The sequence below is a fragment of the Amaranthus tricolor genome, chromosome 16, assembly GCF_026212465.1.
Source record: "Amaranthus tricolor cultivar Red isolate AtriRed21 chromosome 16, ASM2621246v1, whole genome shotgun sequence".
NCBI lineage: Eukaryota > Viridiplantae > Streptophyta > Magnoliopsida > Caryophyllales > Amaranthaceae > Amaranthus > Amaranthus tricolor.
The window spans coordinates 8,310,030-8,334,279 of record NC_080062.1 but is presented as its reverse complement, the minus strand read 5'-3'; the positions used below and the strand labels follow the sequence as shown (position 1 = coordinate 8,334,279).

The window sequence follows — 24,250 nt, the reverse complement described above, 5'->3', positions numbered from 1 at the left end:
ATCAAACCTTAAAGCTCTAATTCACAATTAATTCTTTTGATTAATATATAAAAGTTTGGCTTTTCGATTATGGATAATATTCGTTATTGTGACTGTCTATTGATATAGATACATCGTGTGATGGTAAGGATTTTATACAAGTTTAAAAATGCAACAATATTCTTTTATTATCGTATAAAATATTCAATTTTAAAGATAGAGAAATATAAAAGAACCTTTTTAAAGACATAAAACATAAAATATATCTGTATGAGATCTCATTAAATTTGTTTTAATGTATATTTTTTTATCATATATTTTTTAATAATTTTTTATAATACATATTTAGACTTAAAATTTATTTTGAAACTATGTAAAAAGTAACGAAATACCAAAGAAGTATATATAATATAAATATATTAATAAAAAGTGAAATTTTTGTTAATTATAAATTTTAATTTTTCGGACACCAAACCCTAGCATAGCATTTAACTTCGCAAGAAGCTAATCAAACTACAGACACCAATCGTTCTCTTGCTCGGTTGCTCTTGCCTCGTCGTTCGATTGCCTCCTTTCGCCTCTATCAGGTATAATTATTAAGCTTAATTACTTTCTTAACTCTGATTATTACAATTTTACTTAGTTCCATGTTTGCCGCCCCAATTTAAAGCTTTGTTTGAAGTTTCCTTTTCATTAATTGAATTCATTTTCATTCTGGATATTTGTTTCTTCTGAGATTGCATGAGAATTATGTTCTATACTATAGTCATAGGTAAAATTCAAGATAATCGTATTATTCTTGTTTGATTTCCATTGATTATAGTCATTGTGTTGATTTTCAATTATTCTGTCATTGTGTAACCTTAGATTACGGAGCTTTTTGTGGTTGTGTGTAAAGTATTGTGGATAGTAGAGTATTATTGTGGCTTGTTAATGATTTATTTTTCTAGTAAAAGTTTCTAACACTTTTTTAGGGTTGTATGAATTTTAGTTTATAAGAAAGATGAGTTAGAATTCTGCAGAGTATTTGGTAATGAGCAAAAAGTAAATGTTGCCTGGAAATTGAGTCTTGAGGAATTGATGTATAATACAGTGTAATTTCCCTCTAATTTTCTCTTGCACTCTTGACTAACAACATTTGCTTTTCTGGATGTATTTTTTTGAGAAAGTTATCGCAATATTTTCAGGAACACAGCTTATTGAAGAAACTACATATTTGTAGGCTGCAGCCATCTCATTCAGCTTGCTCCATTGCTATTTCCCTGTGTTTCAGCCCTGATCAATTTTATATTATCCTGTCAAAGTTTGACTTTTTATATTGTCCGAATGTCGGAAAACAAGCCGTTGATTGGCTTGACATGGGAACCTAAGCTCCCATCCTTTGTACCTGCCTCATCTTCTTCATCGGGGTCGAGTAAGTCCCGTTTTGCACTTGAAAATAGCATGCTGTATAAACCTGCCTCCCAACTTATCGAGGGTTTGTATGTTCCCCCAAATGATCCTACAAAACTCAACAAATTGCTCAGAAAACAAAAAAAAGACACTGTTGGCTCACAGTGGTACGTTTTGTGCTCAATTTATTGGCTTTCTGTATTTTTTTTATCTTTTGTTGAATTTTTGGTTGATTAGTTTTGTTGTGGGAAATAGGTTTGATATGCCTGCCCCAGTTCTAACTCCAGAGTTAAAAAAGGATCTCCAACTACTAAAGGTATTTTTAAAAATTTTGGGATACGATTGTTTTGATGTGCCAATTGTATTGATTAGTTATTATGTGATTATCTCAAGCATTGTGCAAAAACAAGGCTCTTGTTCCGTTTTGTATCATATTGGCTGCATTGTACATGTTTTCAATTCCACCGAGTCAATACCCCATATCGTATAGGTGTAAAAAAACTATCTTTTGGCCATTCAATGTATATCACATGGTCTTGGATGATATTTGGAGGCATGCCAATTGCAACATCCCTAACACACCACCACAATCTTTACCACATTGGCGACCAAATCGAAATTTTTGCACCTTAATGTCCTTTAAATAGCTTTGAATGGATTAGATGGACTTAAAAGCTTCATTGTCTTAATTGTGCATTTGTTGAAGGGATGAATGTTTATATTGTTAAGATGGTTTCTTTTTATTGATTTGAGCTTAAGAATGAAGTAGGGAGATGGTCCAATTTCTTGTGGGTAGGCACTTTCCTTTGTCCTTGATTTATTGACGCATAGGTGTTGTTGAAGTCTCTGGTTAGTTGGTAAGGAAGCAAGGTTTCATAGGGAAATTGTGTATGATAAAGATATTGTTGTAAAGTTGTCAACGACACAATGGAAGAACAATCATAGTAAGTGAGTGCAGAAATAAAGATAATGTACGTGTCAACTACAAGAGATGGAAGTAGAATTAGAGTAAAGTGAATGCATTATAGTACTTATATCACGTGAAGGGGTTGGTGAAGTATTAACCGAATAAGGAAATTGCAGTAGAATTATGATGACTTAAGGAAAAGTTTTTTAATGAAGAATATTGGGAGAAGTTTGATTGTAATTTTCTTTGTTGAGCTTATACCTTTGTGATTCTGGACTATATGCCGAATGCAAATATATGTGCCTTGCTAAAAAGTAAAAACAAATGTTTAATGTTATATTTATCAACTAAGACTGTAGGACTTTGATGTCATTTGGGTATTATAACTCTATCTTGATCGTGCAGTTCTGTTCTGTTGGACGGTTTTTTTCATTTTCACTCTGTTTCTTTTATATATGAGAATAATTTGTTTTAGCTCTAGAAATAACTTGTAGCTTTGGATTATCCCCATTTGATCTTTTCTTCATCCCACCGGGCACTGAATATTGGATGCCTTGGCACTAAAATCCTTTTTTTTCTTCTTCTCATTTTCTATATTCTACACTCATTTTGAGGCTTATGAAAACAAAATATGCATGGATTACACTTGGCAGGTTGAATCATGTTTAGTCTTAGGATCTAAGCTTCCATGCAGTGTGCTATATCATAAAACATTCAACATCTGTGCTTGGCTGCTTGGTGTTTATATCTTGTTTAGACATGTTTGGCTAGGTTATTATTCTCTGCAATTTTCTGAATACATACATGATACATCTATAGACATTAGACTATTTGTGGGTTCCTATCATTACCAACACAGCTAGCCATATGGCAACTCAAATCACTTTGTACTCCCTCCGTCCCGCTCATTTTGCACCATTTTCCATTTTAATTTGTCTCACTGATTTTGCACTATTTCCTTTTTTCTTGGCAACGGTCCCACTCTCCTTTTAATCTCATTCAAAAATATATTCTTCCTTTTTTTTAACTCCTCATTTCTATCCTCCACTTGTTTTCTGTCTCATTTTCCAACCCAAGTTCCCTTTTCACAAAATTTCACCCATTTTGCAACATGTGCAAAATGAGAGGGACATATGGAGTATCTTGCTGTGGCTAGAGAAAAAAACGCAATCCGCGGCTTATCAAAGACTTGAAAAACTTCTAGGATAGTATTAGTCCCAATTTATGTTTTTTCAATGTTATACTGGACTCATGATGTATATAGAGTTGTTAGATGAGCAAGGCATAATGGGAATTTTCTTTTCTTATTGTTCTTGTGCAACTTATGAATATTATATAGCAGCCAGCTTTCTAATTCAATAGCTCTTTTAAGTGTTAGTTTTATCTTTGTTTACTTATTCTTTTCCTGTGCTTTAAAGTTCAGTTCTCTGCACAGTCTGTAGTTTAAATTAATTTTTGACCAGTTAAGTTTTTTTACCTGAGGATGTGGATTTTGAATGGGTTGTAAAAATACATCTGTTTAAGACTTTTCAGTGGTGACTTGGAGGATGAAATACCAGAGCTAGAAGTTTTTATTGAAGGACTAAATTAAAGTAAATGAGATTTTGGGATTCAAGATAACATCAATCTGGGGATTAGAAAATACACCTTTTTGAACTTTTAGATTTGGGTTAGAGTATGCTCGACCCGGGGGGTATTTAGAGAAGACAAAAGTGTTGCAATTAGTTTGCCTTTGGAGGTTTGCTCTACAGGCTTCTGCTATATCTTTCCTCTCCTGCCTGTATTTCAAAGATTTTTCTGGTCTTTGAGGTAGGGCAAACTTGTTGAACTAAAGCAAACTTGAATACAAGGAGTTGGATTGATCATGAGATATGGATGGTTCACATTGTGTAAGTCGTGGTTTGGAATGTAGGAAGGAATAACATAGCATGATTTTGGGATATACTATTCGCTAAAGTGGGTGTGATAATCTGAAAACAAGCAACGAAAGAAAGTAATAAAATGGATTTTGCTACAGTTACAGCCTTACAGGAGACATGGCAACTCATAGGTTTTTGCATATGGAAGGAGGGGGCTCAAGTGGCTTTGATGCTTGCAAGTGGGATAGGCATATTAAATTCTATAACTTGAGGAGATTGAATGTAAAATGATATAGGTGAAATGGGGGGGACAAACGATAAATGAGGAGAATGATAAAATGGTATTGGTAGAATGATATGGGGTCTGTTGAGATGGACGTCCCTTAGTGGGCAGTCGGCAAAATGAGTTGAACATAATGAGTAACATTACTTGTTTTGCAATGTTTATTTCGGCTTGTGCTGATAGATTGCATAGAGCAGACTGTGGGGCTTTTTATAGAACTCTGTTAATAATGTTTTGTACTCTCGTAGTAACGTTTATAGATTGACATTGCTGTGGGAGGATGAAGACGAGCAGAACTGTATAGAAACTTCTTCAATTTCATTGACGGTTAAAAGAAATAAAAAATACAGAAGACAGAATAAGAAGAAAATTTTCACTCCTCCCCTTGTCTCCTCTTTATATAATAGCTACCATTTATTTGATTTTAATTCTTACACCTTTCTAACTAACTACTTGGCTTCCGCTAGGCATGGCCACGGTCCGGGTTGGTCCGGTTCCGTTCCGGTTCCATCCGGTTCCGGTTCCACCCGGTTCCGGTTCCATTTGGAACCTGTCGCGAACGGTTCCGGTTCCGGTTCCGGTTCCGGGCGGTTCCAAACGGTTCCTTAGCGGTTCATGAGGCGGTTCCGGCGGTTCCAACTCACGGGACGGGCGGGTCGGACCATCGGTTCCATTTTAATTTTTTCTTTAAATTTTTGTATAATAAAAAAATACTATAATATCGCGGACGTACCTTTGATGATTACTTGATTATTAGCGAAATTCATTGCATGTCAAGTTGTCATCGTTATTGAAATATTTACTAAAATGAATGGAAAAAAATTAATTAATAAGAAACGAATCAATGATAATGTCGATAAAGATGATTAATAAAAAAAGAGGGAGAAAATGGACTTGAACCTAGTACCCAAATGAATACTAAGCTGCCTACGTATCCCGAAGGAATCAAAGCCCACGTAGTTCTTTGTCATACCTTTTATTTATAGTTGTTGAGTGTTGATTCATCGTTGTCGCTTGTCGGATTGATCCTATTCGTCTTCGTCATCATCATGTGGTTGATATTGATTAGATGCTTCCGCTGACTCTCCTCCTGACGATGATGAAGTTGTATCCATCATCATCCATGGATCATCATCGTCGTCTTGATCATCATCGTTCCTTAGTCCTTGTGTTCGTATCTCCGCTTGGTCCCAATCTTTCTTGCAAACACATATTTGAATACTATGTGGAGCAAGACGAGATCGCTTTTCATCCAGAACTCTTCTACCTGCACTAAAAGCAGACTCCGACGCAATAGTGGACGCGGGAATTGCAAGGATATCCTTTGCAATTCTCGATAAAATGGGAAATTTAAAAGATTTTTCTTTCCACCACTCCAAAATATTATAGACACTTGGGTCTATTTCAAAGTGGTGTTTTAGATAACTATCTAGTTCTAAAAATGTGGTCGAGGAAGAAGAAGATCCTACAAAACTATCATCTTGCGTCATTATGTTAGCAATTACTGAATTATAGAAAGAGGGACGAGCCGAAACGCTAGCACGCCTAGACATATCGCGTTTCGGGTTATATACACTAGCGTAAAATTCATACAGTTCAGCTAAATATTTTTTACATGTTCCGACATAATAAAATCCTATTACTTTGGTTAGGACCTCGGTTTTAAAACGTGGGTCCAAAATGGTTGCGATTCCATAAATGTAAGGAAAATCGGTAAAATATGATTTCCATTTTTCCATCATTTCAGCAAGAATCGGCCTTAATTGTGGGTTAGTATCTTCTTGTCTATGTTTAAGCAGGTGATAAAAAATAGTAATACATTCACTTATTACTAAGCGAACGTTCGGTTCATAAACATAAGAAAAAATCTTAGTCGCGTGGTCATACGCTTCTAATATGTTATGTACACCTATTGCTAATTCCCAAGTTTCATCAGCTATGAAACTATCTGTACACTCACTATATAGTTGTGTTATTACTGGGCGATAAGCAATCGCCTTTCTTAATAAATCGTTCGTTGACCCCCAACGTGTAGGAGTATCTAATGACCAATACACTTTTTTAAGTTGGTATTGGTCACATAATTGTTTATATCTTCTTTTAATCTTTCCGATCCTAAGCCATTTTACTATATCCCTAATTGGTTCTAATAATTCACTTAATTGTTTTATACCTACTTGACAAGATAAGTTAACTATGTGCGCACAACAACGTATGTGTAATAAGCTACCCCCAAGGATTAAACTAAAGGCGGGTTCGTTAAATAAAAGTTCTATACATTTTATGTTTGCGGTTGCATTATCTGTTGAACAACAAAATATTTTATCTAATAAGTTCCATTCCCTACATATCTCTATTAATCTGTATGAATGTATTATGTATGTATAAAAAACTTAAAAAGTATTTACCTCTGGCGAAATTGTATGAAACTAAGGGCTTTACTCCTTGACTTTCACAAATTTGACAAGTGCATAGGAACATATCTGGATTCTCGGTTGGTTCTTTTGTGAAATACGACCACACATGTGAAACAGCTCTACCACTAGAAGGTGGCATTGCCGGAAAAGGTTGTCTTACTGGTTCATCTTCATCTAAATAAATAATTTAAAATTATAAAACTATAATTAAATAAATAAATAATTTAAAGTTTAATTAATTTGAAGAATAAAATTATAAAACTAACCGATAGTTTGGAAATTGACTCGTTTACCACGAGCTTGTCTTTGTTGTTGTTGTTCTCCTTGTTCTTCATCTGATCTTGTTGATGACTGTCGAGATATATGTACCCCAATTGGGGTCGTTGGTTCTTCTTCTTGTTCTTCTTCTTCTTCAATTTGTATATCTTTTTCCACTTCTTCTGCATATTGATGTAACTCCGGGTCGTACCCTTCCGGATAATTAGGTTCATAATTATAATTACTAATGGAGGGTGTTGTTGATACCGACGGAGTAGAAGTGGCCTTTCTTTTGGAGGAACTGGAACCTCCTAATGATTTTGCCACTTTAGTAACTTTTTTTGTGGCTCTTTTCAAAAATGAAGACATGATTGATAGTATAGAAGTAAAAATAGAAATATAGAATTAAGAAATAAATAAATGATTAATTATGTAACTAACTAAATTAAGAAATAATTAGAAGACTAATTATGTAATTAAGAGAATAATTGCGTAATTAAAGAATTAAGTAGAGAGAGTAGGAGAAGAGATGAGTTGTGAATGAAAATGATTGAAAGTGATGAGTATTTATAGGATGGATTCCAACGGCTCTCTAACGGCTAGTTTGGCTCAACGGTTCCATGGAACCGGTGGGCCGGTTCAACCGGACCGGTCCCGGTTCCGGTTCCATGGAACCGTTGAGCCGGTTCAACCGGACCGGTCCCGGTTCCGGTTCCAGAACCGGTTCCATGGAACCGTTGGACCGGTTCTCCCGGACCGGTTCCGGTTCCAACCCGCGGGTTTTTTGGCCCGGTTCACGACGGTTTTTTCCGGCGGTTTCACGGTTCCGGCGACTTTTTTCCGGCGGTTTCACGGTTTCGCGGTTCGGGGCGGTTCGGAACCTGTCGCAAACGGTTCCGGTTCCGGTTCCGGTTCCAAGCGGTTCGGGACCGGTTCGGTTCCGGGTAACCCGCCCCGTGGCCATGCCTAGCTTCCGCTATTGCCTATTAGCCTCTTTAAGTCTTGACAACCTGGTGTTCATCAGAGACATGATATTTTAGTATTGATATTCCTTATATACCCTCCCCCCCTCCCAGTTCTCCACAAGTCAGTTCCTACTAGCATTCTTAATTAGAGAATTGGTGATATATAGGGGGTGTTTGGTAAGGATGGTGGAAATAGAACAAAAAGAAAATAGATAAGGAGAGGTAAGGGAAAATATTAAGGGGTAACGTCATGAGTTGTTTGGCATAAAAAATTGGAACGAAATCATTTGCTTAATGATTTAATCCATAGCATAAAATAAGCAAAAATCTAAAGGTCCTGCAGCCCTTCCTTAACTAGGATTAAAGAAAAATAAACCGTTCTAAAAACTATCAACATCCAACATTGCAAAGAACAATAAGACACTTCTATCAACACCAAGCACCGAGAGCCTATAACAGAGAATTGGAACTGATATACAAATTTTAGCAGAAAAAAGATCGAAGTGCAATTTTTTAAACGTACAAATTCAAATCAATTTTAAAAAGAAAGAACATAAAATTCGAAATTAGAAATTATTAGTAAAAAGTAAAAAAAAACATACATTTAAATGAAAAAATTGGAATAATATGCAAACAAAAATTAGGGTGAATTTCTTCATGTTAGGGTTGATAATTTGACAAAATTCCAAGAATTAGGGCTCCATAGAATTTGGGACGAGGAAGATGAAGATTGAAGACACACTGTAGGAGAAGACAAAGACACAACAGAAAGAGAATGTTGAGAGAGGAGATGAGGGAGGTGAAGTGACATTGCAGAGAGAGAATGTTGTGAGAGGAGACGAGGGAGGTGAAGTCACATTGCAGAGAGAGAATGTTGTGAGAGGAGATGGGGAGAATGAGGTTAGAGTATTTGTTATTTTATCTTTAACAAATAAAAGGAATCACTTATGGTAAAGTAATGTAAATGGTTACCATACAGCCAAAAAAAACAATGGATTTACTTGTTTAATTCCATTTTCATCTCTCCAAAAACAGATATCATAATCTGTGCCAAATATTAAGGAATATAAGTGAAGTATTTTGGCACATAATATGGGTGTAATTGAAACTTCCCAATGCTTATGTTTCCCAAATTTTTTGCATTGAAAACTCATTTCTTTATACAAGTTGCAACTTTTCTCCGTTTAAGTCAATTCTTATCGTATCTATGCAAAGGTATAATGTAAGGTAACACTTCTATGTCAGAATTTGATTTGTTTTAGAACAAATTCTGTCACCACTCTGAAGTTTGAATGCTTGCACAATGCATTTTTTTCTTGTAGTTTTTCGATACTGATGGATTTATTCGTATTCTTATTCATTGCAGTTGAGGAGTGTCATTGATCCAAAAAGACATTACAAGAAGAGTGATGCAAAGTCAAAGACATTGCCGAAGTATTTCCAGGTAACTGTTGTATTTTGTTTAAACATTGCGTCTGCATCGCTGTCAATATATCCTCTGTATATTTATAGTTGCACCATCTCAAAAGTATCAAAAGTAATCATTATTCATCAGCCAATCTTGTGTTAGATTTTTTGTTGCTAATGTATAAGTAGTCATATGAGATCTTTAGTATGTGTAATCACATTTTATTTTGTCATAATATAAACTGTTTTACAATTTTGTTACAAGTAACTTGAGATATGAAGGATTGAAAAATAGCATTGCTAGTGTAGAAATATAAATTGTGCAACCGTGAATATACGAAGGTAGTATATTTTAGTGTCTTTTATCTCATAATTTTGCTATATTATTTCTGCCACAGGTGGGCACTATAGTGGAGTCAGCATCAGATTTTTTCTCTTCCAGGCTCACTAAAAAGGAGAGGAAGAGCAGCATTGCTGACGAGCTGCTTTCTGATGGATCCCTTTCACATTACAGGTAAATCATGAAAATGTTGCTTTATTGTGTTTAAGTATTGGAAGTTAGTACTTCAGAATCCTTGCCTTTTTGCTGATTTGCCCTATGGTATCTTTTGCCCAGGAAACGCAAGGTAAGAGAAATTGAAGATCAACACCAACCTGGAGGAAATGGAAATTGGAAAATAAGGGGCAAATCTACTCTAAAACGAGCCAAGGAAAAGAGGCATCTCCCAGAAAAGAGGCTTGCGCCTTCCAGAAATGATAAAAAGCGATTCAAAAGAATCTAAACTCTGTTTTGAGACATTTAAAACACTTCAACCAAGTTCGTCCAGACACCCGGTAACTAATTGAAACCTATGCTGCATAGCCAGGTCATCCATCTGTATTGGTTAGAGCAATAGCAGTTCAATACCTTAGTACTTTGTACTTTGTACTTTGTAGTCATAGAAGTTGGAGCCTCTATTAGGTGCATTTGGGTTTTTGTTTCCTTTGGTTAGTTTAGATAGCTTGCGTTGGGCTTTGCTTTTGCAAACAGGAAACGTTTTGATGCCCAGTAGTGGGTGCAAATTTTGTTAGTAAGGCAATCTAATAGAGGACTTTGCTTTAGCAATTTTTTTTGATTTACGAGTAGATTTTGGTAAGAAAATGCTGCCAAGTCGTCTAGTAGTCATAGTAATTTTATCTTACGCCATATTTTTGTCGGTAATAAGCTTTTAGCTGTTAGCTGTACCCTGTTGCTAAGTGTACGTGATCACGGCGGCTTAGAGAACGCAATCCAACAACCTGCCACCATACAGCACTGCAAAGTGTCGCGCTATTCATTATCACAATTCAGAGCCTACGAAGGCAAGCACAATCAACATAACATGTTTGCAGTGTTGGCACTTGGATCACAATCAACATAACATAACATGTAGATGATTTTTCCTTTTCTTCACATTTCTCTACTACATCCTCAGCTTTAGCAACATATTCTTTGTAATTCCATTGTTGGTGGCGGTTCTGCTTTTGATGTCTTCTAAGTTCCAACGTTTGAACAGGGGTCAATGAATTTGCCCTACTAGTGTCCACAACTAAATCTTCGAAGTCTACATCCGTCACATATTTCCACAACCATGTTTGCGATGGAATAAATTTAGCGATAAAAGGATATGGTGACTAATTGATTTCTGTTTGACGTTTAGCAATGAAAATCGCGGGGATATCTTTCTATTGTACGAACGTAAGTAATTAATTAGAAAAATTGATATAATTGAACTCTTGGGTTTAATAACAAGCCCAAGATAAAATCTTAATATTGTGTTGCATTACACAATTCAATTTTAGTAGGTTATTAAAGATGGTTTAGTGAAATTATCAAATTGGCATGAAAAATCGGTTTTTAAAGGCGAAAATTGTTTCATTTGGAAGAGCTATTCATTCGGGTTATCGGGTTGATTTCAGGTTAGATGTTTCAGGTCGGTTCAGAATTGAATCTTGTGTCCATATTCGGTTTTAGATATTCTTGCATTCATTTTGAAGTTAGGTCAAATCGGATTTAGTTACAAGATCGGTAAATATTAGGACGCCAGATCTGTTTTGAACACCTCTAGTTCTGAGATTGGATCTGTATACAAATGCAGGTAGTACGTGCATTGGAGGGGAACCTCCCAACATCAGAGCTCGACAATGGAACTAGACCAGGACAAAGCGGGATGCATTTTCCTTACGAAAGCTTAGATTTCGATGCACGAAACTACATGGAAGATCTAAAGAAAATGGCACTAACAAGCTATAATAATGGTTACACAACTACTACTAGTAGATATAGTGACAATACTAGTGAATATGGTCTTATTCCCTCTGATTCAAGCTCTAATACTAGCCATCCTAGTGTTTTAAGAGACTGATCTTTCGATGCTGCGCTTGTGTAGTATGAATACATAGTCGCGGAAGTAAAAAAACGCAATAAATTATGCAAATCACTGAAGAAATTTCCATCTAATTCTCAAAATTTGACGGCAATTTCTTCTTGTTATGTTCTTATTCTTCGCTTTGATTGGGATATGGGAAAGGGGAGAAAAGGTTTGTATTATGTGAAGATTAGGATTAGTTGAATTTTCTAGTAAATATTCATTTAACAAACTAAAGAAAAGAAACTATTTTAGTTTGCTTATTAAGGCCAAGTTTGGTATGGGATTTTTGGTTCCGGAAAATGGAATTATTTAAGTGATTCTCTCATTGACTGTTTGGTACGAAGTTTAAGTAATCAATTACATTTCTTTATGATATCATATACCTCTTATTTATTAAGACAAAACATACTAGAATTAAAATTTCATTTCTTTGTGATAACATATGTAACCGCCTCGAATTATGAAGGCAAACACTAATTGGAATTTAGTATTAATCAAGCGGAAGCTTACTTTTGCCAACACAATTAAGGGGTTACTTAAAGGTTAAACTAATATTCAAGTATAATTCTTGAACCAAACCAAAGCAATATAACGGAAGTCTTAACTGTCCAAAATATAGGAAAATTACAACCAAATCGAAATAAGTCCAAAATTCAAATTACATCCTTAAAATAGTCTAAATCTAAACTAATAATCTCTCAAATAAAATAAAGAGATCTAAACAAAAGGGGAGTCATACTCCAACTCGGGTTCAACTTCCGCTCGCATATCCATTCTCCGTCGAGGTGCCATAGGGGTTTACTCTAAAAACAAAACCATTGGAAAAACATACAAAGCATAGTATCAGCAAAAAGGCTGAGTATAAACACACTGGTGTCCGTCAAACAAGTTATTAAAATCTTTCTTTTTTTTTTATTTGAGTAAATTCATTTTGAAATATGCTTTTTCATTTGATAAATCATATTATGATTCAAATGAAGTTCAATGGCTCTATAGTAATTTAAAATTCTCATTTTTCATTATAAATCATAAGATCTCAATGGATCCAAATCAATTTCAAACTCATATCATAAGTTTACATGGGTACTCTGTGAGTCATCCTGTGACTCGTTTGGTAGTCGGTCTACCGTCCGCGACATGTCCGGCAAGTGTAACACAATGGTATTGTGAACAATACGCGCTCAGCATTGGTGAGCCGTTTAATCATGCACACAACATTTGCTGTGGCATATGTACCCGCCATTTAGGCTAAAACATTTTTTTTGTACATAATATATATCTTGTAATTTTAATAGCATTTGAAAGTCAAAAATATTAACTTTCTCCATATGATAAACATCTTTTATTTGCACATAGCAAAACATACTTTATTTGCAACTTAGCAAAATCAAATCATAATATTTCCCACATGGGTAAAACATGCTTAGCATAATCATATCATTAAACATAACCTTTGTATTATATTGGGGCATCACTAGCATGTATGGAAATTCATAGTAACAAAAAGTGATTAAAGATCAATACGATTTTTTTTTAAGGAAACCACTAAAATGTTTTGTTCCAATCCTTCTTAAAGTAAATATAACTTAAAAGGGTTTTGAAATTCATTCAAAACAACTAGAATATGATTCATAAGTCTATAAAATCATTAATACAGAAGATTTCATAAAACACTATTTTCTTAAATACGAGATAGTTTTGCCGGTAATAAAATCGATAATTGATTTACAAAGTACATATTAATTCTCCAACAAGGCCCAAATTAATCAAGTCATTATAATACCTTATTTAAAATGAATTTAAGTTTGTCCCATCAAGTTATAATGGGTTATGCGTATTTATAACGATCTTACAATTATTTTCGACAATTTGGGTATTTACTGTTATTTAAATGGTCTCTTAAATCCGTAAAATTTATAAACCGTCTCATTTAAAATTAATTTATACTATGAGGCAGTAGGTTATTAATATAATTATAATTTTTTTTATATAGGTTTATTTTTACCCAAATTTAATTAACAATATTACACTTTCTAATAAATAAACATTTTCTATTATTTTGATAAATTAGTAAATAATTAATAATTTATTTTATAAAATTATACCAATGTTCCAGAAGTCATATAATATGTTTATTAGGCCATTTGAACTTATAAAACTCATGTATGATGTTTTATTATTTTGTATAGACATTTTATCGATAAATAGTATAAAATAGGTTTAAAATTATTTGAGTCCGAATAAAATATTATAAAAACTTATATGATATTCCAGAAGCTATTTTAAGGGGTATAAAATTTTAAATAACCATTAAAAATCATGTGGAATATTTTTAATAATTAATATCGTTATTTTACCGATAAATCGAATAAAATTTATTTAAGTCCATATATGGTCACGAAAATCCATATAAATTTTTGAACATGTATTTACTGCTTATATAAGTGCCTCATAAAATTTTCATGTCCAAAAGACGTCATTTAGTATTTATTTTGTATTTTACCGTTTTCAAACTTACCGATTATTAATAACCGAGTAAAAATTATTAAGGTCCTTAAATGTCAACGAAACCTTCCCAAACTCTTACCAATTTTACCTACTGTCCATATGAGTATGTGATAAAAATTTCAAGTCCATATGTCATTGTTTGGTAATTATTTTATATTTTACCATTTTACAATTTACCGTTAAACAATTTAACGATTATTCAAAAATTTAAAAAAAAAATTCCAAACTAAATATATTCTGGCCAAATCTTGTTGGAGACATTATAATATATTTTTATTAATTATTTTTGATGATGAAGAGTTCATCTAATACCATGTTTTATAATAAGAGTATTTAACACCTTAAAATCCATTAAAATATCAATTTAACGAATAATCTCAAAAAAAAATATCCAAGAAATTTTCTTAACATATAGCTACTGAAAATTTCTTTTAAAATGAATTTCAAATATTTTCAAATTCATATAATCATTTCCATCACAATAACTTTCACAAAGTAGTGTTAAACATGCCTTTAAACATACAATAATTTATAAAATCAACATGCATGATGCCCACAATAATAATACATGTAATAAATTATTTCATACTCAAATTTATCATTTTGACATCATCTTTCAAGATTTAAGAACTTCTCTTTGGGAATTTTTTTTTTTTTTTTTTTTTTTTTTTTTTTTAAAAAAGTTTATACACAAACTTTCCCAACTTGTTCTTAAATCCTTTAAAAATCACCCCATGTGACATACCTCGACTCCAAGCCTATATAATTATTCCGTAAGCTCCTACGCGTTCTTAGAAGCGGTTCTAACTTCGGGTCCTTGCCCTTCAAGTCTCAACTCCAACTCTTCAACTAAACATGTTGCATTCATCCAAAAATCAATAATAAATTTGGATTTCTAACATGCACTTAACTTTTCCTAGTTAGAGTTGTTAGACTAATACTTGTGATGATTTTAACATATTTGGAGTATACTTATTATGTTGAGCAACATACTTAGTTAAGTCCCATAATTTACTTGAATCCTTTAAGTAACAAAATTTATATGTTTGTGGAAAAACATCTTCTTACTTTCTATTGTGGCCGATTTTTATAGATTTACAAGTGATGATTTTCTTAGTTTAGAGATAAAATACTCATTTTATAATGATCTTAGTTTATAGAAAGATTCATGTAAAAAAAAATGAAAAAAATGTTTTACATGAACAAGTTTTAACAAAACTAGTGGAATAAAGAAATGAGTATAACTTACTCTATACTTGGTGGATTTCTTCAAGTTTGGTGTCTATGGAAAGCTCTTAAGATGAAGATTATTTTTATGGGAGATTTGAGTTTATAAACATAAATTTTCAGAAGTTTTAGATGGGTTTTTGAAGAAGATTTGATGAGAAAAGAAGGTGTTTTAGTTATTGAAAGTTTAGAGGATTCTAGTGTTTGTTCATGGATGAACTTGGGAGCAATGTGTTGGGATTTATGGCTGAATAACAATTCAGAAAATTGAGTGCTTTTGCTTCAAATATTTGCCTCTTGCATGCTTGTAATGATGCACAAGCTTTGGGTAGAACAAAAGGGGTTTTGGGTAGTGTGATTGGCTTTAGTGTGTAAGTGAACAAGGAGCTACTAAGGGGATTTGGGACAGCTATATTAGCTGCTGTTTGGGGCTGATTTGGAGTGTTTTTTGTCCTCAATTTGGTCTATTATGGTATAAGAAAGGTTTATCTAAGATAGTTTAAAGTTTGGGTAAAAATTGTTGTACATGTAACAAGTTATGTAACTTGTACTTCATGTTTAAAAATCACTTGTATATGTGAGAAATATTTAATTTACTCCCATCATGGTTATATAATATGCTTGGGTAATAATTAAATTTTTTTTGAACTGTTATGGGTAGTTGCTCAACTTTAAGTTTTACCTCCAAAGTTTACGTTACTTGTTACGATTCATAATCATGTTACGAATTAACAAGTTTCTTATCATCGTAGAGATTTTTCAAATTACTACCATCACTAATTAAATTATAATTAGTAACGAACAAATATATAAGAAAAAAAATTAGGCGCTAAAAACGACTAATGAAATCTTCTAACAATACGACTGTTTCAGTCTTCCCTTCTTACAAGAGTTTCGTCCTCGAAACTAACTCAAACTAATAGTTATAAATACATCACTCAAATAAGTAAGGGTATCTAATTAACATGTCGTCCTCTTTTTCCCAAGTAGCACTGTCGGCATCCTGTCCACTCCATAGCACTTTCACAAGTGGAATCGTGCGGCTACGGAGTTTTCTAACCTCTCGACCGAGGATCCTCAGGGGCTTTTCCTCATACTGCAAGCTTTCAACAAGCTGAATTGGCTCATACTGGAGAACATGTGATGGATCAAACACATACCGGCGCAATTGCGACACATGGAACACATTGTGAACCTTAGCTAATTGTGGGGGTAATGCTAACTCATAAGCTACCTCTCCAACTCTACGTAAAATCTCATAGGGTCCAATGTACCGAGGATCAAGCTTCCCCTGCATTCCGAACCTCTTGATTCCCTTTGTTGGCGAGACTTTAAGGAACACCTTCTCACCGACTTGGAACTCAAGTTTCCTCCTCCTACGGTCTGCGTAGGATTTCTGTCGATCTTGGGCAGCCTTCATCCGGTCTCTAATGATTCTGACTTGTTCAGCGGTCTCTCTGATCATCTCTGGTCCAACTAGCACACCAGACCTCCCGGTATCCCAATAAAGTGGTGTCCTACACCTTTGGCCATACAAGGCCTCATACGGAGCCATACCAATACTACTCTGGTAGCTATTGTTGTAGGAGAATTCTATTAATGGTAAAATATCCTCCCACGAACACTGAAAATCAAGGGCACATGCCCGAAGCATATCCTCTAGAGTCTGGATGGTCCTCTCCGTCTGCCCATCTGTAGCTGGGTGAAAAGCGGTGCTGTAATTAAGGGTCGTGCCGAATGCCCTTTGTAGCTCATTCCAAAATCGAGCCACAAATTTTGGATCTCGATCTGAAACTATTGTCATCGGTATACCATGTAGTCTAAGTACTTCTTTCACATAAGAATCAGCTAATTGTTTTGCTTTCCAAGTTACTTTAGCAGGAATAAATCTGGCAGTCTTAGTGAGTCGATCAACAATCACCCAAATAGAATCATTTCCTCTTCTCGAACGGGGCAATCCAACAACAAAGTCCATACTCACTGATTCCCACTTCCACTTAGGCACGGGAAGTGGTTGCAACTCCCCCGGAGAGCGCTGGTGGTCAATCTTGACTTGCTGACATACTAGACATCGAGCTATGAAATCCTCGACATCCTTCTTCATGTTCATCCACCAAAAGTATTGTTTTAAATCTGCTAGCATCTTATCCCGTCCTGGGTGGACAGAATACATAGTCGAATGTGCCTCCTTGAGTATTTTCTCTATCAATTCAGGATCTCGAGGCACGCATAACCTTCCCTCTAGATGAATACTCCCATCTTTAGCAATTCTGAAGTCTTTAACTGCACCCTTTTCAATACCAATCTTCAACTCTGACAAGAAGTCATCATACTGTTGTAGCTCACGGATCTCCTCATGTAGGCTCGGTGTTGTACTCATAGAATTGAGAACGCTGTCGTATGATCCCTTCTTAACCACAATCAATTCTAGCTCCTTCATCTCCACATAAATCTCGTAGGGCACTGAAATTAGTCCATTAATGACCATTCTCGGTTTTCGGCTTAAGGCATCTGCTACACGGTTTGCCTTTCCGGGATGATACTCCAAAGTGAGGTCATAATCTTTCATCAATTCTAGCCACCTTCTCTGCCTCATGTTAAGCTCCTTCTGTGTAAACAGATAAGTCAAACTCTTGTGATCGGTGTAGATCTTGCAAGTAGTGCCGTAGAGATAATGCCTCCAAATTTTTAAGGCAAATATGACTCCAGCTAATTCTAAATCGTGCACTGGATAGTTCTTCTCATTTGGCCTCAATTGTCTCGATGCGTAGGCAATCACTTTCCCCTCTTGCATGAGTACACAACCCAAGCCCTCTAAAGATGCGTCACTGTATACCGTGAACTCTTTCCCATCCTCGGGCAATACAAGCACTGGAGCCGTTGTCAACCTTTTCTTCAATTCTAGGAAAGCGTCTTCGCACTTTTGTGACCACACAAACTTGGTATTCTTTCGAACCAAACTGGTGATCGGTAGTGCGATCTTAGAAAACCCATCAACATATCTTCGGTAATAACCTGCCAAACCCATAAAGCTTCTTACCTCAGTTACACTAGTCGGTGCTGGCCAATCAATGATAGTCCTTATCTTCTCGGGGTCCACTGTTATGCCATCTTTTGAGATTACATGACCTAGGAAGACAACTCGATCCAACCAGAATTCACTCTTGCTCAACTTCCCATAAAAGCTTCTTTCCCTCAATCGTGTTAATACCAATCTTAAGTGCTCCTCATGATCTTTCTCTGTCTTAGAGTACACTAAGATATCATCAATGAAAACCACAACAAATTTATCAAGATAGTCATGGAATGTTCGATTCATCAAGTCCATGAATGCTGCAGGGGCATTGGTTAACCCAAACGGCATCACTCTAAACTCATAGTGCCCATATCTGGTGCGAAAAGCAGTTTTAGGAATGTCTTCCTCCGCTATCCTCAACTGATGGTAACCAGATCTCAAGTCAATTTTAGAGAAAACTCCGGCTCCTTTCAACTGGTCAAATAAATCATCAATTCTAGGAAGTGGGTACTTGTTCTTGATGGTGATTTTGTTCAGCTCCCGGTAGTCAATGCATAGCCTCAAAGACCCATCTTTCTTCTTCACAAACAACACTGGAGCTCCCCATGGTGATACACTTGGTCTGATAAACCCTTTATCTTGTAACTCCTCGAGTTGGGTTTTTAGTTCAGCCAACTCAAGTGGTGCCATTCTATATGGTGCCTTTGAAATCGGGCTTGACCCTGGAACTAGGTCAATGTGAAAATCAATCTCTCTCTTTGGAGGTAACCCAGGTAGATCATCAGGGAATACATCAGAAAATTCTCGCAATATCAAGATCTGGCTTAAGTCGACCTCCTTGTATGTTGACTCGCTCATGTGGTAGACTTGGGCTTCCCCACCTCTCTTTGGAAAGGTTGTAAGTCTCTCAATCATCTCTGGCTCGATATTAGGTATGGTCCCATCACTAAAAGCTACTTGATCCCCTGGATTGTTCCCAACCTTTACAATCCTCTCATAGCACTCAATCACTGCCCTGTGTTTACCTAGCCAGTCCATTCCTAGAATGATATCAAACCCTCCTAAGTCAAATACAATCAGGTCTACATGGAACTCCTTACCCTGGATTACTAATGGGCAATCAATCAACTTTGTATTACATGATACCGTTGATCCATCGGGTAAGTCAACTCTATGCATTATAGGGTATACATTAACAGAACAGTCCAAGGATCTCACAAATGACTTAGAAACATAAGAATTGTCGGCCCCAGAATCAAATAAGACACGGGCGGACTTACCAAGCAATAACAGTAATCCAGAAATGACTTTACCTTCTGTCTTAGGACTCAAAGTGCTAGGTTCCTCTGCTGTAGTAATGGCAAAGAATTTTTCCTCCTCCCAGGCGCTGGTTTCCTTGGCCTCCAGAAGATGAGGCTTTATTGCCTCCTTTATATTCAAGGCGAAGTTGAGAGTTATTGTTACGCTGGTTCCCTTGATTTCCTGAGTATCGTGCTCCACCATTCCCGGGGTTTCCCCGGTTCTTGCCCCAACAATCTCGAGCCAAATGACCTGGTTTTCCACAATTCAGACACACAGCCTTACCTTCACAGTTGACTCCCTTAGAGTGCCATTTCTTGCATCTATCACACAGTTGACTTTTTAGCGGGTTGGAGTTTTGTGGGTTTCTACTACTGTTGAAGCGGTTTTGGTTTTGATAGTTTCTGAGGTTTTGGTTTTGATTCCCCTTGAAGTTTCCCTCAGCTCTGGGCTTCTTGCTCTGACCTCCCTGGTCTCCTCCAGATCTCTTTTTCCTCACATCTTCCTCTCTCTTGCAGACCATTTCTTTCTCCACAGCATGTTCATACATAGCTTGAAAAGACTCATATTGACCCATCAACTTTTGGTAGCTAAAGTTGAGACCATTGTAGAAGCGATCCATCTTTTTCTTTTCATCAAGCACATAATCTGGGGCAAATCGAGCCAACTCCAAGAACTTGTTAGCATATTCGGTAACGCTAAGAGAATGCTGCCTCAGGTAAAGAAATTCTGATTCTTTTTGTCTCTGTAGAGCTGCTGGGTAAAACCTCTCCCTTAGTTTCTTCAAGAAATCTTCCCATCTCCAACTGGTGGGTTGTGTTGCTCCACCAGCAGATGTGGAGGCAGCTAAGACACCTTTTAGGGCTCTCCACCAAAGCTCTGCAGGTCCCACTAGATAGAATGCTGCAAGTTTAACCTTAAGATTTTCTGGACAATTTACCACCTCAAGAATTTTCTCGGTTTCATTGATCCAATCTTCAAGGACAACTGGATCTGTAGCACCATTGTAGGTCTTAGGCCTGTGGGTAGCAAGCCTTTTGTAAAACTTAGTCTCGTCATCCACACTGGCATGTTGGTTGGCTATGAACTGGACTAATTGAGCATTGGTCTCTTGGATGACTCTGAGTTGCTCGGTTAGGAGATTCAATTGTGCTTGGGGATCCATTCTTTCCCCAATTTCCTCTAGGTTCCTGCCAAGAGGTAATAACTAATTAATAATTATGCCTTTAAGACAAATAGATATGCACTTGCATAACACACTTTCTTAACTTTATTGATTTAATGGCTTAATAACTTCATCAATTTCCATCCCATTGGATCACTTGTTTAGCAATTTCAACACTTTTAATGATCATTCCTCAACTTAATTTACCATCATGCATAGACAACTTAGCCACATAATTGGATCATCACTTGCTTACAAGAAACTTTTAAGACTTCTAGTTTACTAATGGTACTTAGTTAGTATCCTGATTTAATTTAGACTTACTACTTAAATCCTTTCTTTACCAATAATCCCTAAATTTTAAGCTCATTTCTTAATTACTTCCATTAGTTAGCTTCAACTTCTTTAAGTTAAACTCGTTCTCTAATTTTCCTGATATTTTAGACAAGCTTCCAAAGCCTTGGCTCTGATACCAACTGTAACCGCCTCGAATTATGAAGGCAAACACTAATTGGAATTTAGTATTAATCAAGCGGAAGCTTACTTTTGCCAACACAATTAAGGGGTTACTTAAAGGTTAAACTAATATTCAAGTATAATTCTTGAACCAAACCAAAGCAATATAACGGAAGTCTTAACTGTCCAAAATATAGGAAAATTACAACCAAATCGAAATAAGTCCAAAATTCAAATTACATCCTTAAAATAGTCTAAATCTAAACTAATAATCTCTCAAATAAAATAAAGAGATCTAAACAAAAGGGGAGTCATACTCCAACTCGGGTTCAACTTCCGCTCGCATATCCATTCTCCGTCGAGGTGCCATAGGGGTTTACTCTAAAAACAAAACCATTGGAAAAACATACAAAGCATAGTATCAGCAAAAAGGCTGAGTATAAACACACTGGTGTCCGTCAAACAAGTTATTAAAATCTTTCTTTTTTTTTTATTTGAGTAAATTCATTTTGAAATATGCTTTTTCATTTGATAAATCATATTATGATTCAAATGAAGTTCAATGGCTCTATAGTAATTTAAAATTCTCATTTTTCATTATAAATCATAAGATCTCAATGGATCCAAATCAATTTCAAACTCATATCATAAGTTTACATGGGTACTCTGTGAGTCATCCTGTGACTCGTTTGGTAGTCGGTCTACCGTCCGCGACATGTCCGGCAAGTGTAACACAATGGTATTGTGAACAATACGCGCTCAGCATTGGTGAGCCGTTTAATCATGCACACAACATTTGCTGTGGCATATGTACCCGCCATTTAGGCTAAAACATTTTTTTTGTACATAATATATATCTTGTAATTTTAATAGCATTTGAAAGTCAAAAATATTAACTTTCTCCATATGATAAACATCTTTTATTTGCACATAGCAAAACATACTTTATTTGCAACTTAGCAAAATCAAATCATAATATTTCCCACATGGGTAAAACATGCTTAGCATAATCATATCATTAAACATAACCTTTGTATTATATTGGGGCATCACTAGCATGTATGGAAATTCATAGTAACAAAAAGTGATTAAAGATCAATACGATTTTTTTTTAAGGAAACCACTAAAATGTTTTGTTCCAATCCTTCTTAAAGTAAATATAACTTAAAAGGGTTTTGAAATTCATTCAAAACAACTAGAATATGATTCATAAGTCTATAAAATCATTAATACAGAAGATTTCATAAAACACTATTTTCTTAAATACGAGATAGTTTTGCCGGTAATAAAATCGATAATTGATTTACAAAGTACATATTAATTCTCCAACAAGGCCCAAATTAATCAAGTCATTATAATACCTTATTTAAAATGAATTTAAGTTTGTCCCATCAAGTTATAATGGGTTATGCGTATTTATAACGATCTTACAATTATTTTCGACAATTTGGGTATTTACTGTTATTTAAATGGTCTCTTAAATCCGTAAAATTTATAAACCGTCTCATTTAAAATTAATTTATACTATGAGGCAGTAGGTTATTAATATAATTATAATTTTTTTTATATAGGTTTATTTTTACCCAAATTTAATTAACAATATTACACTTTCTAATAAATAAACATTTTCTATTATTTTGATAAATTAGTAAATAATTAATAATTTATTTTATAAAATTATACCAATGTTCCAGAAGTCATATAATATGTTTATTAGGCCATTTGAACTTATAAAACTCATGTATGATGTTTTATTATTTTGTATAGACATTTTATCGATAAATAGTATAAAATAGGTTTAAAATTATTTGAGTCCGAATAAAATATTATAAAAACTTATATGATATTCCAGAAGCTATTTTAAGGGGTATAAAATTTTAAATAACCATTAAAAATCATGTGGAATATTTTTAATAATTAATATCGTTATTTTACCGATAAATCGAATAAAATTTATTTAAGTCCATATATGGTCACGAAAATCCATATAAATTTTTGAACATGTATTTACTGCTTATATAAGTGCCTCATAAAATTTTCATGTCCAAAAGACGTCATTTAGTATTTATTTTGTATTTTACCGTTTTCAAACTTACCGATTATTAATAACCGAGTAAAAATTATTAAGGTCCTTAAATGTCAACGAAACCTTCCCAAACTCTTACCAATTTTACCTACTGTCCATATGAGTATGTGATAAAAATTTCAAGTCCATATGTCATTGTTTGGTAATTATTTTATATTTTACCATTTTACAATTTACCGTTAAACAATTTAACGATTATTCAAAAATTTAAAAAAAAAATTCCAAACTAAATATATTCTGGCCAAATCTTGTTGGAGACATTATAATATATTTTTATTAATTATTTTTGATGATGAAGAGTTCATCTAATACCATGTTTTATAATAAGAGTATTTAACACCTTAAAATCCATTAAAATATCAATTTAACGAATAATCTCAAAAAAAAATATCCAAGAAATTTTCTTAACATATAGCTACTGAAAATTTCTTTTAAAATGAATTTCAAATATTTTCAAATTCATATAATCATTTCCATCACAATAACTTTCACAAAGTAGTGTTAAACATGCCTTTAAACATACAATAATTTATAAAATCAACATGCATGATGCCCACAATAATAATACATGTAATAAATTATTTCATACTCAAATTTATCATTTTGACATCATCTTTCAAGATTTAAGAACTTCTC

At 34.6% G+C, this 24,250-nt stretch overlaps 1 protein-coding gene across 3 annotated transcripts; it reads left to right on the top strand.

Annotated features, from left to right (window-relative positions):
* Window positions 1-411: 411 nt before the first annotated feature.
* LOC130802835 (rRNA-processing protein fcf2) lies at window positions 412-11,268 on the top strand. Of its 3 annotated transcripts, none has more exons than XM_057666923.1 (6): window positions 412-566; window positions 1,167-1,538; window positions 1,627-1,687; window positions 9,427-9,504; window positions 9,866-9,981; window positions 10,084-11,263. In XM_057666923.1, the coding sequence occupies exons 2-6, from the start codon at window positions 1,306-1,308 to the stop codon at window positions 10,247-10,249; spliced, it is 654 nt and encodes a 217-aa protein (XP_057522906.1). In that variant the 5' UTR covers window positions 412-566; window positions 1,167-1,305; the 3' UTR covers window positions 10,250-11,263. The 3 variants fall into 3 exon arrangements, with proteins under 3 accessions (XP_057522906.1, XP_057522907.1, XP_057522908.1); XM_057666924.1 differs by having other exon boundaries at window positions 432-566; window positions 1,149-1,538; window positions 10,084-11,265; XM_057666925.1 differs by lacking the exon at window positions 412-566 and having other exon boundaries at window positions 1,186-1,538; window positions 10,084-11,268.
* The last annotated feature ends 12,982 nt before the right edge of the window (window positions 11,269-24,250 follow it).